At 38.0% G+C, this 16,540-nt stretch overlaps 1 protein-coding gene across 1 annotated transcript in view; it reads right to left on the reverse strand.

The window, feature by feature from the left end:
- The window catches only part of LOC107681609 (collagen alpha-1(XXII) chain-like), a gene marked incomplete at its 3' end in the record, with an annotated part of 49,156 nt that extends 32,834 nt beyond the window's left edge, over positions 1–16,322 (reverse strand). The window contains exons 1-3 of the mRNA XM_016477918.1: positions 16,068–16,322; positions 15,226–15,792; positions 6,349–6,429 (exon numbers count right to left, since the gene is read on the reverse strand). Of these exons, the coding sequence (XP_016333404.1) occupies positions 6,349–6,429; positions 15,226–15,792; positions 16,068–16,158 (739 nt within the window). The remainder of the gene's footprint in view (positions 1–6,348; positions 6,430–15,225; positions 15,793–16,067) is intronic.
- Between the last annotated feature and the right edge of the window lie 218 nt (positions 16,323–16,540).

Genomic DNA, 16,540 nt, shown 5'->3' on the forward strand with positions numbered 1-16,540 from the left:
ATAGATAGATAGATAGTTATACAATTATTAAAATACATTTAATAGACAATTGTTATTTGATTATATTAAAATATTTTACCACAAAATGCCACGACTCACCAATCAAAATCAAGTATTCCAGAAATTCATGTAATACAGAAAGGGCAATAAATCTAAGTAAAGAACAAAATTACTGCATAATTGGTCACCTGTGATTTCAGCGTTAAGTTTCTGCGAGCAAAATGTCACACCTTTTTCCACATCCACAGAAAAAAGTCCACGCCTCTGGGATCAAACATGGCATCATTGTTTGTTTAAAAATAGTAGAGCTATGCTGTGTGTGTGGATAGCAGCCCACTAATTAATGCTTCAGATCCGCAGCCAACACTCATTAAACTGCACTTGCTGCACCAGATGTTTTAAAAAACAACCTTTCATGTGCAATTATGTCACTAGATCTCCAGCATGTGTGTGTGTGTGTGTGTGTATCTACTGAGGTTAGCAGTCTTCCACCCTATTATAGCGGCCAAACCAGGGCGCTCCTATAACCAATACATAGTCTGTCGCCATGACGAAGCCAGTGGGGCCCTGGGCGTTGCCTGAGGAGGCAATTCAAGGGTCGATTTGGAAACACACTAATGCTGGTCTCAAAACAGCTCTGGCTACATGACGCTGATGGTTTGTGTATATGACGCCTGTGAGGGTCATGTAGAGAGATCTCACTTTCACTTGATGAACTCTCATGTTGTTTTACTAGGGCAGGTGTGTTCATGTCAGGAAGCTGAGGTTGTTTTAAACAGTCTAGAGAGAATGATTATTATTTGAACTGAAGGATGTTTGGAGTTGTTTAACTCGGTGGTAATGTGAGAACGTGCCAGTCTAGGCCAGACGGTGTGTGCGTGTCTGTGTCTGTAGTAGAGTAACAGGTGGTTACAAATGTAGAAAGCATATACTGTGTTAAGAGCGAAGTCGAAAAAACAGCATAACACAACAAAAGCACTTTGTTTTTTCATCTGTGCATTCCCAAAGCACAACGAATCCCTGATGGTTTCTGGCAGACCAGCATCACACATTCTCACGTTCCATCTGTGCTAGTTTTTAATTGACATCTTTGGCCGTTACGGTACATCTCAATGTTTTTGCGGTCTTTTGTGCCATTAACCCTGTTTCAAGTTAAAAATAGTTGAGGATTTTAAAACAATGGGCCAATTATATATTGAAACTGTTTACTCACCCTCATGTTTTTCCAAACCTGTATGACTTTAAAACACAAAAGATGATGTATAGCATTACAAAAGTAGCTCATATGATTTATAAAGAAATTAAGAAATTATTTGCAAAAGTGTTGTTCTAAAATTGCTTTATCATTCACATGATGCTGCTGATCAATAATACAGTAAAAACAGTAATATAGTAGTATTACAATTTAAAATAAGTTTTCTATTTGAATATATTTTAAAATATCCTTTATTCCTGTGGTGGCAAAGCTGAATTTTCATGAGCCATTACTACAGTCTTCAGTATCAGATGATCCTTCAGATATCATTTTAATACGCTGATTTTTTTTTTTTTTTTTTTTTTTTTTTTTTTTTGTGGAACCTGTGATACTTTTTTCAAGATTCTTTGAATAATGTAAAGTTAAAAGAACAGCATTCACTCAAAATAGAAATCTTTTGTAACAATTTAAGTCTTTAATATTACTTTTTTTTTAGCAAATTAACATCTATATATTAATTTCTTTCAAAAAAAAAAAGAAATGTGCTCACACTTTTGTTACTAATTATTATTGTGTATATTTTTATTTTATTTAGAATAAATACTGTTCTTTAAAAAAAAAGATTTTATGCCAAACTAGAAGTAAATAAACTGCTATTTTTTTCTTGTTGTATTCGAAAAAGGTTTGGAAACATTTTTATTTTTTTTTTACTTTAACATGCTATTAACTCAAGTGACCTCATTAAACTTTAATTTGTAGTTTCTGAACCTCTGAAAGTTTATCATCTTAAAAATAAGACTAATTTATCCAGGTGTTCTCTGTGCACTAGTATGGTTTGATCAGTTTGATGTATTCATTCGAGCTGTTTGATTTCACACCATGTTCTACTCTTCCTCCAGCTGTTCGCTTCTCATCAGCTCATTTCCACTACTCTCTGTCTGTCTCAGCGTCTCCATGGGCCATGCACGACTCTCTGCCGGTAGCGTTTCTAAGCCTGGAGGAACCTGTAATTTGGGCCTGGCGAGTGAAAGCGTATAATCACGACCGAGTCTTATTTTAAACAGTGAGAGCGAGGAAGGCTGGGTGGGTTCTGCGGGCCGGCACAGATGAGTGCGTTCCGACTCGTGTCTTTGATCCGAACACATGGGCACTTCTGCACACAACGCAACAATCTGGAAACCAGCCCAATGTCGCCGCATGAAAACTCTACGACTGCGTTTTACACACGGTCACAGTGCGTCAGCGTGACAAACGTCTCTGTGGTTCAAGCGCCTGTCTTTGATCCAGACGCATGTGCTAAAAGGATCTCTTGGTGTTTTCCCTGCAGCATCTACCGGCATAAGATTTTTTAAGATGCTGAAAAACAACACATCTTAATTTTACGTTCTATTTCTTTGTACCCTATATCAGGTTTTGAAATGCGCCGATCTTTTGAAAATCTCCCGCTCAAAACGTGCTGCCTCACCATGCGCATGTGCAAAACCTGTACCTCAAACAGCACTGTCAATGCCAGTCATGAATTCGACCAAAAAAATGGTATATATCAAGACGAGTGCACTCATATTACTATGAATGGAAGAATGTGCAACACACAATATTGCGGAATATCTCCAAAGAAAAGCGGTGCGTCCAAAGTCGCATACTAAGTAGGTAGGATACTACAATTTGAAATTTGTACTTGCTTTGTAACCATTAAAAAGTATGTTTTATATAGTATGAACATGGGCACATGCTACATCTGCCTTGTTGTTACTGTCACGTGACCTACCCGTATCAATTGGGTCGCTTAGTAAAGTGTAAAGTGTAAAAATAGTAAAGTGTTTATCGAATGCACACTTCAAAATCTCGGCACAAGTAGTAGGTTGTCTGGTAGGTTGTCTCTTCACCTACTGTTTTTCGAATACTATGAATTCAGTCATACTACTCTTTTGGCGTACTGTTTTTCTCATACTACATTGTAGGGAGGTATTTTTCAGTGGCCCGAAACGTTCAGTGCCCCACGCTTGCGACTGCACATGCGCATTGGCTGGTCCTGAACTATATGCTTGTTTAATGCCATTTGAGCTTAAGAAACAACATTTATGAGATATTTCAAATTAGCAACAAAATCTAACAAAAACTTTGCTTTTTAAATGTGAGCGTGGCAAGCATTTGTTTTAGATTAAACCCTTAATGGTTTAATCTAAAACAACGTCTTTAATTGATTTACGTCTTTAATTTATTTTTCCTTGCATTTCTGCCATATGTACATTAACTGACATAGTCACCACTGATAAGCTACTACTAAATATTGTAGAAACGTAATTTTCTGTAAAGTTGCTTTGCAACGATTTGTATCGTAATAAGCGCTATACAAATAAACTTTAATTGAATTTTAGATTTCAAGATTTCCCTATTCATGTACAGTAGATAAGACTTGGTCTTGAATACCCAAATTAGCTGCCTGAACACATTGCAAATATGGCCTCAGAGTGAACAGACTCTTCTTGAAAGGGACTTTGCTTCGACTCTCAGTAGGCATATACCTAAAATGCAATAAGACACTTTTGATGAAGAATCTTTCAAATTTCAATGTAATGTTGAAAAGGTAGTAAGGACCGCACATGGAAAACTTTAGTAATACTCTGTGTTAAATGATATGAACCATGTAATTGAGTTAAAGGCATATTCACCCAAAAATAAAAATTGTGTCATGAATTACTCACCCTCATGCCCCAAACCTGTAAAACCTTCGTTCATCTGCGAAACACAAATTAAAATATTTTTGATGAAATCCAAGAGCTTTCTGACCCTCCATAGACAGCAAGGGTCCTACCACGTTCAAGGCCCAGAAAGGTACCAAAAACATCGACAAAATAGTCCATGTGACATCAGTGGTTCAACTATATTTTTATGAAGCTACAAGAATATTTTTTGTGCACAAAAAAAAAATAAAATAAATACTTTATTCAACATTTTTTTTTACCATCTTCTGCCATTATCGAGAGTACCACGATTATTTTGGACTGTTTTGTTGATGTTCTTGGTACCTCTCTGGGTCTTGAACGTGGTAGGACCCTTGCTGTCTATGGAGGGTCAGGAAGCTCTCGGATTTCATCAAAAATATCTTAATTTGTCTTCCGAAGATGAACGAAGGTCTCACGGGTTTGGAACAACATGAAGGTGAGTATTTAATGACAGAATTTTCTTTTTTTTTAGTGAACTATCCCATTAATACACTTACACTTAATTTCTTATAAGGACACAATGATGTCAAATTTCATTACAAATGCTTTTTGTCATTATTAAGTTACTTTACAGAAGCAATCTTGAGTCAGCAACCTGTTATGTCCATTTTGGCCTTGCCTTGGTTAAGAGTGATGTTCCAAACTTCAGAACAGCATGCAGATGTTGGCAGCTTCAGCAATTGTGACATCTTATGTGAACCTGGAATTTCCCTGAAGATTTAGCTTGTGTTGTTCTCTTGAATATCACAGATTACAGGAGCAAGATGCCGTAATTAACACTTACAGCCACCAAAAGAGGAGAGATGTAGTCTAGTCAGTGCAATCCAAAAGAACCGCAACCAAACAGATCTAAGCACTTAAACGTCAAGCCTACGAAGCTGAAGATGACAGAAGCGAAGAAGAAAGTGCAGTGATCCACAAATAATGTTAAGACATGGAAAGATCACACTTTAAACTTCATCTGAATACCAAAGACAGCACTTTTCCTCATTATAAGTAGTATAATTAGAGTCAAACGGACCACATTTCAGAAACCTCCAGAAGTTTTACATTGTTTTGAAGCAATGCATACATAAAAGATATAAAAATAAGAAAGAGGTCTTTGTCTTTTTCAAAGCATAAATCATGAGTCACCTCCATTTCCCAGGGTTGCAACTTCTCTGAGGATTTTTCAAGATAGATTCACACAGACAAAATGGATTTTTGGGGTACAACAGCTTGTCATTGGAGCAGTACCCTTAAAAGGGCATATTTGTACCTTTTTTACCCATAGTAGGTACATATTAGTACAGTAAGCGTACGTATTACTTCTCCAAGATACTAATATGTAACTAATAGGGGTAATAAAAAAAACACAAAAAAAAACAAAGTACAAATATGTCATTTTAAGGGTACTGCTTCAGTGAAAAGCTGCTGTTGTACCCCAAAAGGTACAATTTTGGCCACCCTTTTTTTCTGTGTACTGAGCAATTAAAACATGACCAAACCTCATCAGATTTACGAGTAATGGTTCTCTTGAGCATTTTGTACATAGTAGTTCCAAAATAAGACCTTCTATAGTGCACACCCCTATAGCTCCAGATTGTATAGTCATTTACTTACACAGGTAAGAGCTCTCACTCTCTCTCTCTCTGTTTCGATCTGTTTTTTTACTTAGGTTGATGAATTTGAGTCGGTGTCTCGCAGAGGAACTCAGAAGCCCCTGAAGACCCAAACACAACATCCTCCAGATCTGTGTAATCACTAAAGAACTCCACATTTCTTAGAACAGAGGAGGGCAAAAGATCTCTTATTTCGAAACCTCAGTGTCTCGCTGCAACGTTTTATGTTTTAAAGCACAACCTTCGGGGAAAAGAAAGCTTTATTTTTGATCCAAAAGTACTTTACACATAGAAACTAGGCTTGTAGTTTGTTAATACGTACGTCCACACAAAAAAAGACTCCAAAAAACCCTGAAGTGCAGGATTGGAAGTCCATATGTCAGAATCATTATACAGTGCACTTCTTTCTTTATTTTTGACCTCTAATTGAAATAAAATACACTAGGGATAATTTTCATGTAACTGTGTAACCTTGAGAAGAAGAAATGTTTTGGTTTTCTCACATCTGAAGATGAAACAGAAACACTGCAGTATATTTAAGGATCTGAATCACTACAACTTGAGTTGTAGACAATATTACTGTATCATCCATTATGTTTCATGTAAAAAGACAATTTATAACAAATGGATTTAGTGACCAAAGTAAGCTCAAGTAATGATTGAAACTACATTGTTTTTGCTATGAGAAATTGCTGTCTCGTAACTATTCATGACACCATGTAACCATTTTAAGATGCAAACAGTTCACTGATATGACGCTGAAGGGGCTTTCATGACACTTTGACACTAAAGCATTATGGGAAGAATAGAGAAGAGAAAACATTACCTGGGACCTCCGTCAGTCCAGCACTGGTGCTGTTCGGCCGGAAACGGCCCACCTGGACTTTCATGTTTGGACAAAGGACATCTGTGGAGAGACACACAACATTATGGTTGGACATAACATTAGACACACACCTCAGTTTTTATGACCTTATCAACTGCACAGCACTCCTCCACAGGTGTTTGGATTATGGATAGCAATTTATTTCTACAGTTAGAAAAGTAATATTTTTAGTTCTATTTAAGTTAATATGATACATTTGGAGTTATTGCAATCTGTGCTTTATTAACAGTATGGGGTCTCCTGTAATTTCTAAACATCTGCTTTTGTGGAAACAGACCTCATCATTAATTCATATTGTGAAATGTAATTTTTTTGTTGACATTTTATTGTACTGGCTCCAGGTGCTCAGGCAAGCCGCCGGCGGTGACAAACCTTTTCACTCATAAATATGTAACATTGAAACATTTTATATTAAGACTATAGGCATAATTAGAATGAAAATGTATTCAGAAAGCGATATGAAAAAACTACACTTGGCATGATTTTTTCTCCAATGAAGGTACTTCTTTTTCACATTGGAAAAAGAATAGCAAATGAGTTTCTTTAAAACAACTGTATAAGTTTCTTACCTTCAAATATCAGCTTAACTGAAATCAACTGAATTCTACTAAAGTGAATGGCTTATTAGAAGACCTCTGTTCTGGTAGTACAGTATGTAAGTTTGGTGAGTACGAAATTCCGCGAAAAGGGCGGATTGGTTTCCGGCAGCAACAAATGCACTTTTACAGATAGGCGCTATAATTACGACAGTGCGGTATTTACGGCAGGAAAATCCCGTCACTTAACTGTAGGGGGCTCCAAAACAAACAAAAAAAATGCACAAAATTACATAAATGTGCTTTAATATTTCAATATCTTGTTGTTAGACAGCAGAGTTTAAAAGACAAACTTATTATTGAGTCTCAGAAGCTAGTGGATAGAAATAGAAAGTCAAATCAATTGGTTTTGTAAAAATATTATGTTTCTATTGACATTTATGACTTTTGATGACAGACTTTGGCATCTTGGGAAATATGCTCAAATTTGCCAAGATACCAAAGTCTGTCAATAGGAACATCATATTTTTACAAAACCAATTGATTTGACTTTCTATTTCTATCCACTCTTCCAAACCTGTATGAGTTTTTTTTTTTTTTTTCTTTTTCTTTTTTAGCACAAAAGAACATTTTGAAGAATTTTTGTAACCAAACAGTGGACATATACACGTATACGAATAGTATACATATTAATAATATATACACACACATACGTTATCAAATTATATCTACATATCATGTTTTCAGTATGAAAAAAATGGTCTTGTTTGAGTCAATATTTATTATATCATCATAATTTACATTTCTGAGCAGTAAACATTCATGACTTTGAAGAGGTATGATTTTACTGGCAGCTGAAGGAAATGAACAGTTGAGCGTGACTGTCACTGTAATATTATCCATCTTCCTCTCTTTGCTTGAAGACAGACTGTTAGAGGGTCAATTCCAAGCACTCCAGTGTAGACATGGTGGCATAACTTATGACTCTAGGATGCTGGCACACAGACATGGGCAAAGTTACGAATTGGTCCAGTGAGCTTAGCGTTTGGTGAAGTGCTGCTATGCTAACGTCACAGCGGTGATAATTTAAGACGTACAAACAAGCAGATTTCAAATAGCGATGCATAGCTAGTGACAGCAGTGATGACAGGAGGAAACGCAACACCAGCAGACTTGCTTTACTACGGCATCTGTGATGAGAATGTGCTATTTGTAGAGAAGAACTTGCTAGTGCTAAGGAAGGATGCTAATATTAGCCTAGATACTAGATGAGTGCTTATTGCTTTTGTTTAGTTTTTGTCACTTTTATTGGGGAAAAAAAAAAGAGTACAGAAAATGATGTACAGGTGATCTGATTGGCAAACGTTGTGTGCCAGATCTGAATCACCCACGAGAACCATGTTATTTTTAGAGGAACATAGTTTACTTTTAAATTAGTATATTAGTAAAAGTTAATTTGTGACCATGGACCACAAAACCAGTCATAAGGGTCAAGTTCTTGAAATTGAGATTTATACATCATCTGAAAGCTGAATAAATAAGCTTTCCATTGTTGTATGTTTTGTTAGGATAGGACAATATTTGGCTGAGATACAACTATTTGAAAATCTGGAATCTGAGGTTGCAAAAAAATCTAAATACTGAGAAAATCGCCTTTAAAGTTGTCCAAATGAAGTTCTTAGCAATGCGTATTACTAATCAAAAATTAAGTTTTTATATATTTACTGTAGGAAATTTACAAAATATCTTCATGGAACATGATCTTTTCTTAATATCCTAATGATTTTTGGCATAAAAGAAAAATCGATCATTTTGACCCATACAATGTTTTTTTGGCTAATGCTACAAATATACCCTAGCGACGTAAGACTGGTTTTGTGGTCCAGGGTCACATTTATGGTACTTTTTGGAATTTGACAGATGTGGATAATATTGCTGCATACTTTGAAAACATGGAAACAAATCTACTTTTGTCTTTTCTCATAAATAAACGATACATACATGAATGTTTGAAAGGGCATGAAGGCAAGTAACAATAAAATTATTTTTATTTTTGACTGAACTATTCTGGACAGGCACAATGACACCAAGTGGTCAAACTTTGGTTTTAGGTTTTCAGGTGTAAAATTGCTTAACTAACATTGGCTTCACCTATATTAACTCAGCCCAACCTGAAAATAGAGCAAGTGAGTGGGAATTAGTCTCAGATTAGAAACTGGTTATGAATATTTTGGAACATTCAAATTTAAAGTAGGCTAAATGATGTGTAAATGACGTTACAGCAATTAGGCCTACTCCAAGTTTCCCATTTCATCCTGAAAAGGCTAAATGGCTTTTCACTCACTAGTAGAACAACGCACAAAAATCATACTATAAAACCAAAATATTCCATTGATTAAATTATTTTAATGTTGTTTTTTTGTTTTTTTTAATCCTTCTCTTACTCTCCCACACATGCACACACTCTTGGCACGAAGCAGTCAGACGCCCAAACCACAGCGGCTGATCGTGCCCCTGACAATCATGTATGATCAGACCCTGTAATTTTCTTTAATCGCTCCTATAAAAAGCGCTTTGTAGCGCTGTCCACTTTACAGAGGCTGGGTCACTTGACACAATTACATCTCTGTCCGATACAGTGTCCTCAGCGTGACTCTCCCAAACCCCCACACCCCCGAGCGAGTCCCAGCCCGATACAAACATCACCATGACCGCCAAAAAAATAAAGAGCTCAGCCGCCCACCCAGGGATACATTTTTGCAAGCCTGTTTCGACTGCACTGATTGGAGTGTTTTTGAAGCAGCCACCAACGATCTGGACGAGCTCACGGAATCTGTAACATCATATATCAGTTTCTGTGAAGACATGTGCATCCCTACCAGGACTCATTTAACATTCAATAGTGATAAGCCATGGTTTACAGCAAAACTTCGTCATCTTCGTCAGGCCAAAGAGGACGCCTACAAAAGGGGGGACAGAGTCTTGTACAATCAGGCCAGAAACACACTGAATAAGGAGATTAGAGTGGCCAAGAGGAACTACGCTAAAAAACTAGAACACCAGTTTTCTGCGAATGAGCCTGCATCAGTGTGGAAAGGCCTGAAGGACATCACCAACTACAAGACACCATCCCCCAGCACTGAGGCCAATCAACAACTTGCTGAAGACCTCAATGAGTTTTACTGTAGATTTGAAACTCCCAGTCTAACACCCCACACCCACTCTGAACATCTCTCCACACAACCATCAACACCTCCTGCAACCCCCCTCTCCCCCACTCCTTTTCAGATCAGTGAGGATGATGTGCGCCAGGGATCCCTGCCTGCTTCAAACGCTCCACCATCATCCCCGTCCCAAAGAAACTGTCTTTCTGTAATAAATAAAGGTTGGAGAAAAGAGCACCTGACTGTCTATATTTGTGTTGTATCCATTATGTGAGCCAAGTTATGTTACCAGTGCAGCGGATATCCACATATCGTTGGCAGATTTACAATACCAAAAGTTTGGAAAGCAGTCTCTTATACTCAAGGTTGTGTTTATTGAATCAAAAATACAACAAAACTGTGATATTGTGAAATAATATTTCAATTTAAAATAACAGTTTTTTTTAATATTGGAAAGCAACTGTATTTATCATAGACTGTATAGAAACATGGACGTAGTGTCCGTGACGTCACCCGTAGATTTCCGAAGAGATAATCCACCTGTCACTCAAGTGGCCACGCCCTTAATTATGCAGAACTTTAAGGTTTAATATAATTTAAACGGATGAGTTATAAAATAATTCACCCCCCTCACAGATGTCATGAAGGGCAAAATTAGCTATATAGACCAAAACCACTTTTTGTACCAGGCTGTAAACATATTTTTTTCTGCTGTAAAGTTGGCCATTTTAACATGGGGAGTCTATGGGACTGACTCCCTTTTGGAGCCAGCCTCTAGCGGCCAGTCGATGAATTGCAGTTTTAGTCACTTCCGTGTTGGTTTCACGAGAGAGATCGGAAGGTTGCCGCTTGGTATTTATTTATCTTTTACCTTGAAATGTGTTACAGAAAATCTAATAAAGCGAATGGCTTCTGTTTCATTCCCAGGCTAGTAAGTTTGAGCGGGTACGAATTTCCGTGAATTTCAGTCTTCAGTGTCACATGATCCTTCAGAAATCATTCTAATATGCTGAGAAATTTTCTGTATTGCTTCAAACAGGTAATGTTGTTCCCTCAAATTTTCTAAAACACAAAAAGTAGGTTGCTAACTAACTACTACTAGTTCTTAGTCATGCCAGAAAACTAAATTAGTTGGTAGGCTTTTAGAGTTAGCTGTAGAAGCAAAGTTAATGGTGTAGCCTACATTCAGACTGTGAGTGGAACTCGCGATTTATGAATGAATCATTTAGAATGGCTGTATCAGTGGATTCATTGAAGTGATCTGACTCAAATGATTCACAATTGAACTGTGCATTTAACCTCATAGTTTATTTTGGGGGACTGACCCCACTATTAGCATGCTGCTAAATGACAAGTAACTAACAAATTGTGGTCATACATAACGGGTTGTTTTTGAGACACCCATTTCCTTTGCCTGGTGAAATGACAAAGCCATCTAAAGCCAGGAGTGCGTCATTGTTTAAATGAGTGATTTCTAACTGCGCTCTATCGAGGGCAACTTCTTCAGCTGTGGCATAAAGGCTGTAATTTAGAGAGTGGCCATGAAACTAAAATGATGGACTGAGCAGAACTTAGCCTTCAGATTGCTGCATTTCCACATTGTTTTTCCAAAGACTTTTTCATTTATTTTCTTGTTTGTCCCTTGCTTATTTCTTAAAGCACTTCATATCGTGATTGGATCACATAAAAATCATAGAGATGCTAAGGATAATCAGTTGGTAAAATGACTTTAACTGAATATAAATCATGTTGCACCTGTAAAGCGTTTCCAGATGCTGTTAGTTAACGATGTAATGAATGCAAACGCACAGGACAATTTGCACTATTTCATGTTAAGATTTTAGTCAGTTTATAAAAGATTATTTTAAAAGATCAGACATTATTCATACTTAAAAGGGCCCAACTGGCAACGCCTGATCAATGAAATCAACAATTAATCACCTTGACATTTCAGGCTGGAGAATGATGCAACATTTTAGAAAGTGCTGTGTCATATAGAGGACTTTGTAAAACTATTACCAACTGTATATTTGCGCTAACTTAAAGTACTCAAATAACCAGTGAGAAAACAAAACACCCTAGCAACCACATAGCAACACATTTAAAACCATTCAGAATGCCAGTATCGGCAACTGAAACACCTCACATCCAAGTTTGCTTGGATGCACTAGGCATACAGAAACAATCCCATTTCATTATTGTGTCCAACACAAAATATTCATATTTGTGGATAGCATAACTGAATCCTCCAGGCAAGTATGCGAGCTATCCTCAGAGACACAAGAAGGGAAAGGGCTTAATAAAATGTTTTCTCTCCTGTTTGAAATGCCCATTAAGTTAATCAAAACCAGATTTAGGGTGCTAAAGCAAACATGAGGAAATTAGCACACCCAACACTATTACAGTGCACTGCTGTTCTGTTTAGCAGCGTCCCACCACTGATTACAGATCTGGCATGCTGTGGCCATGGGTGGACCACCGACATGAACCAAAGCCCAGATACACTAAGTGATGAAACTACCCAGTCAAACACACACTTTTCATTAATTTCAAGTATGATAAAAAATGGCCCAGTGAAAGAACAATAAGGACTTTAATGCAAATGTTTGTATTATAGCATTATTTTTATGATATTTTGTCATTACTGTAACATCCTGGTCTAAAACTATTTATTTATTTAAAAAATTTAAATTTTGTACAAAAACGTACAATTTAAATGGATAAAAATAAAATGTATTTGAATCATGTATGCCACAATGCAATATATATATATGTTAGAAACAATGCATTATGGGTAATAATTTTTACAAAATTAAAATGATACTAATTGCGCTCCATAAAGAGGTAATGTTTTGATCTTTTCACATAAAACAAATTAAAGCCAAAGATTAAAAAGTAAAAACAGTACTGTGGAGCCCTGTTCCACTTGAAGCATTAGGACTGTAATTTTCATGGCAAAAAATAACTTGGACCTTAGAGATGCCATGTTTTCTAGCCACCAGTGTTCTTAGACGCCAACGCTAGTGCCAAATGATCTTGGTTATAACAGAATTGGACCTGATATGCAGTTTCAGCCTTTCTAAATGCTTGAAGGATAATCCCTGATGGGACAACAAAGTCCATAGCTGGCAGTGAGATCGTCAAGTTGATCTGCACACTGAGTCATGTATGTGGTTAGAGCCATTCAGAAGAGGGCTTTTGGTTGGAATCAGGGCAGGGTCAAGGTTTGGGTTTACAATGAATCAGTTTATCTCTTTCTCTTTTATCTCTCCATCACCCTGCCAAGTCAAAGTGGTTCCCTATCTTCTCACAAGGTTGTCTGACTTAAATAAGGCATCGGAAAAGGCTTGTGTTACAACCTCTTCAAATACCAATGATTGTTTAAAGAGTGTGCTTTCAACAAAATGTGTCATGTTTTAATACAAATTTTACTACACAAGAGTTTTTGGATAGCTTTAGTGCTACTACGGACTCAGATTTCCACTTCAAACTAAAGAGCTTCAGGTGTCGTCGTTCTCCCACTCTCACTAATTTTAGTGAGGAATGTCAAGTCTAGTGTGCTAAGCATCCATCAGCACTAAAAACATACTATGCGTACACATAATTTCCATTTGGACGGTCAATAAAGGCCACATACCTCAACGGTTTGGGTTTATGTATTTTTGAATCTATATTCATAGTTTTAATGCAAGCTTGTTGTTTGTAATGGCCTCCAAAGACTATCCCACATGTACTTTTAGGTTATCTTTGCCTGCGGAGCAGATGTGATCTGGAAAAGCACTTGAGCTCTCTTGTACTTACTACACCTCTTTACTCAGAGCTCACCGAGACAAGAAACCACAAAAATGTCCGGGCCAAATAGCTTCCAGTTCCTGTCCAACAAGTCTTGTATGGCACAGAACAGATCTTCTTGTGAATGGAAATGTGTGCCAACAAAAGCAGATTAAATGACTGATGTTTTTAGTTAACTGTCAAGTCGGAAATGTGTGCCATCAAAAGCAGATTAAATGACTGATGTTTTTAGTTAACTGTCAAGTCAACTACATGTTATGTCAACTCCCACCTATATCTGACTGTGTAATGGAAGTCCTCTCTAAAGTTTCTTTATTGGCATCTACAGTTCAGTCAAGAACAGGCAGGGTGACCAGTCCTGTTTAACTCCAACACACTTGCCTGGAAGTTTCTAGCAAGTCTGAAGACCTTGATTAGCTGGTTCAGTTGTGTTTAATTAGGGTTGGAGTTAAACTCTGCAGGTCAGTGGCCAGGAACAGGTTTGGACACCCCTGATCAAGAACCTTTCTACTGCACAAAAGTTAAATTGTAGTGGAAAAAGTTTCTTTAGATTATCAAAATGTTCTTCACACTGATAAAGGGTTCTTTTAAGAACTGTTCACTGAAAGGTTATTTGGAGAACCAAAATAGTTCTTCCAAGGCAGGATGGGCAACTTTGGCCCACTTTCCTGAAGAGCTTAACTCTATCTGTAATAAAACACACCTGAACCAGGTAATCAAAGTCTTCAGGTTTACAAGAAAGCTATAGGCAGGTGAGTTTGATCAGGGTTGGAGTAGATTATCAAAATGTTCTTCACACTGATAAATGGTTCTTTTAAGAACTGTTCACTGAAAGGTTATTTGGTGAACCAAAATAGTTCTTCCAAGGCAGGATGGGCAACTTTGGCCCACTTTCCTGAAGAGCTTAACTCTATCTGTAATAAAACACACCTGAACCAGGTAATCAAAGTCTTCAGGTTTACAAGAAAGCTATAGGCAGGTGAGTTTGATCAGGGTTGGAGCTAAAATGGATCTCGAGGACCAGAATTTTCCAGGCTTGTTCTATGACAGGGGTCTCCAATCCTGGTACTTGAAGGCCAACGTCTTGCAGAGTTTAGCTTCAACCAGCTCCAACACACTTGCCCAGAAGTTTCTAGTGAGTCTGAAGACCTTAGCTGGTTCAGGTGTGTTCTATTAAGGCTGGAGCTAAACTCTGCAGGTCAGTGGCTCTCCAGGAACAGGTTTGGACACCTGTTCAATGGCATTGCTGTGAAAACCCCTTTTTGGAACCTTTATTTTATTTTTAAGAATGTACATGGTGCAAAATCAAACTCATCAATACTCACTCTCGCAGAGTCTCCTCCTCAACCTGCCCCTGATCTTGTCAATGGCGTCAAAGTCCGTCACATGGAACATATGAGCACTTTTGGGTTCTGCCGCAATCTCCTCCAGCTCCTCTCTCAGTGCTTCCCCAATCCCTACGGCGAACAACCTGATACCAGCAGCCGCTGCAGCAATTGATGGCTCCAAAACAAAATCCTGACTCCTGCCATCCGTTAGTAAGATTGCCACTTTTTGAATGCCCTTACTGGCAGGCCTCGCCCCTGCCCTTTCTGTGAAGATGCTGTTGGTGGTAAAGCTGATGGCATCTCCAGTTTTGGTGTTCCCACCCAGGTAGCGAATGTTCCCAGCAGCACGCTTGACCTCTCCGAGGGTTTTGTACCTGCCCAGGTTGAATTCGGTGGTAGGACGGTCGCTGTAACGAACCACGGCTACACGCGTCTTCTCCGCACCTACGTCAAAAGATTCCACCAGGTTTGCCACCCACTGCCGGATCTTCTCAAAGTTTTCCTTGCCCACACTGGAAGAGGTGTCCAAAATGAATACCAGATCATAGTGGACGTTCTTGCAACCTGGGACAAAGGACATTACATTTTACAGACTGTGTGTATACAGTTTAGCCACAGATTTATGAGGTTTGTGTTTCCGCCATAGTCCGGTTGGATAATACATGGGCTGAATTTTGCAAAGAACTCGAAGCTACTAGTATGTCAGGTTCAAAACCTCAGTCTGCACACATTACAACAGACTCACTGAAAGTCAAAATTAGAACCACCAAGCTAAAGTTAAACAGAGATGTGGTTAGGGGTCATGAAAACAGTATATTTAGGCTAGTATGTGACCTCACCTGCCCTTTGTCCTTCAACGCCGCCTCCGTACAGAGTCAGAGCCAGTATGGTCAGGACCAAAGAGATCCTGAGCCCAAATCGAAACTTCATCTCCTTCTCCGCTGTTGTTTGCTGATATTCCCGCTAAGGTGCGATGATCATCAACTTGTTGCTCCTGTGGAGACATGAGAACAAATGTGAGGTGATCAGTCATTTGGACTCTGAACTGAGTTACATTGAACGATTGCAAACAGAAGTGAAGTGTATGATTCATGTTAGCTCTGCACTAACTGATGTACTGCCGGTGCAGCCCATTAATCCTGATTTGTACTTTCCAAGTTGCCGTTTCAGTTTGAGCTGACAACAAGATGAGCCATGCTCATAAAAACAGTATGTAAGTGAATGCAGGGCTATTTACCATTTTAAGCTTTAGACTAAATCATTGTTTTTCATTACCTTTAAACACACCACTCTCCACAATACTTTAAATAAT

The sequence above is a fragment of the Sinocyclocheilus anshuiensis genome, unplaced genomic scaffold (assembly GCF_001515605.1).
Source record: "Sinocyclocheilus anshuiensis isolate Anshui unplaced genomic scaffold, SAMN03320099.WGS_v1.1 scaffold1524, whole genome shotgun sequence".
Taxonomy (NCBI): Eukaryota; Metazoa; Chordata; class Actinopteri; order Cypriniformes; family Cyprinidae; genus Sinocyclocheilus; species Sinocyclocheilus anshuiensis.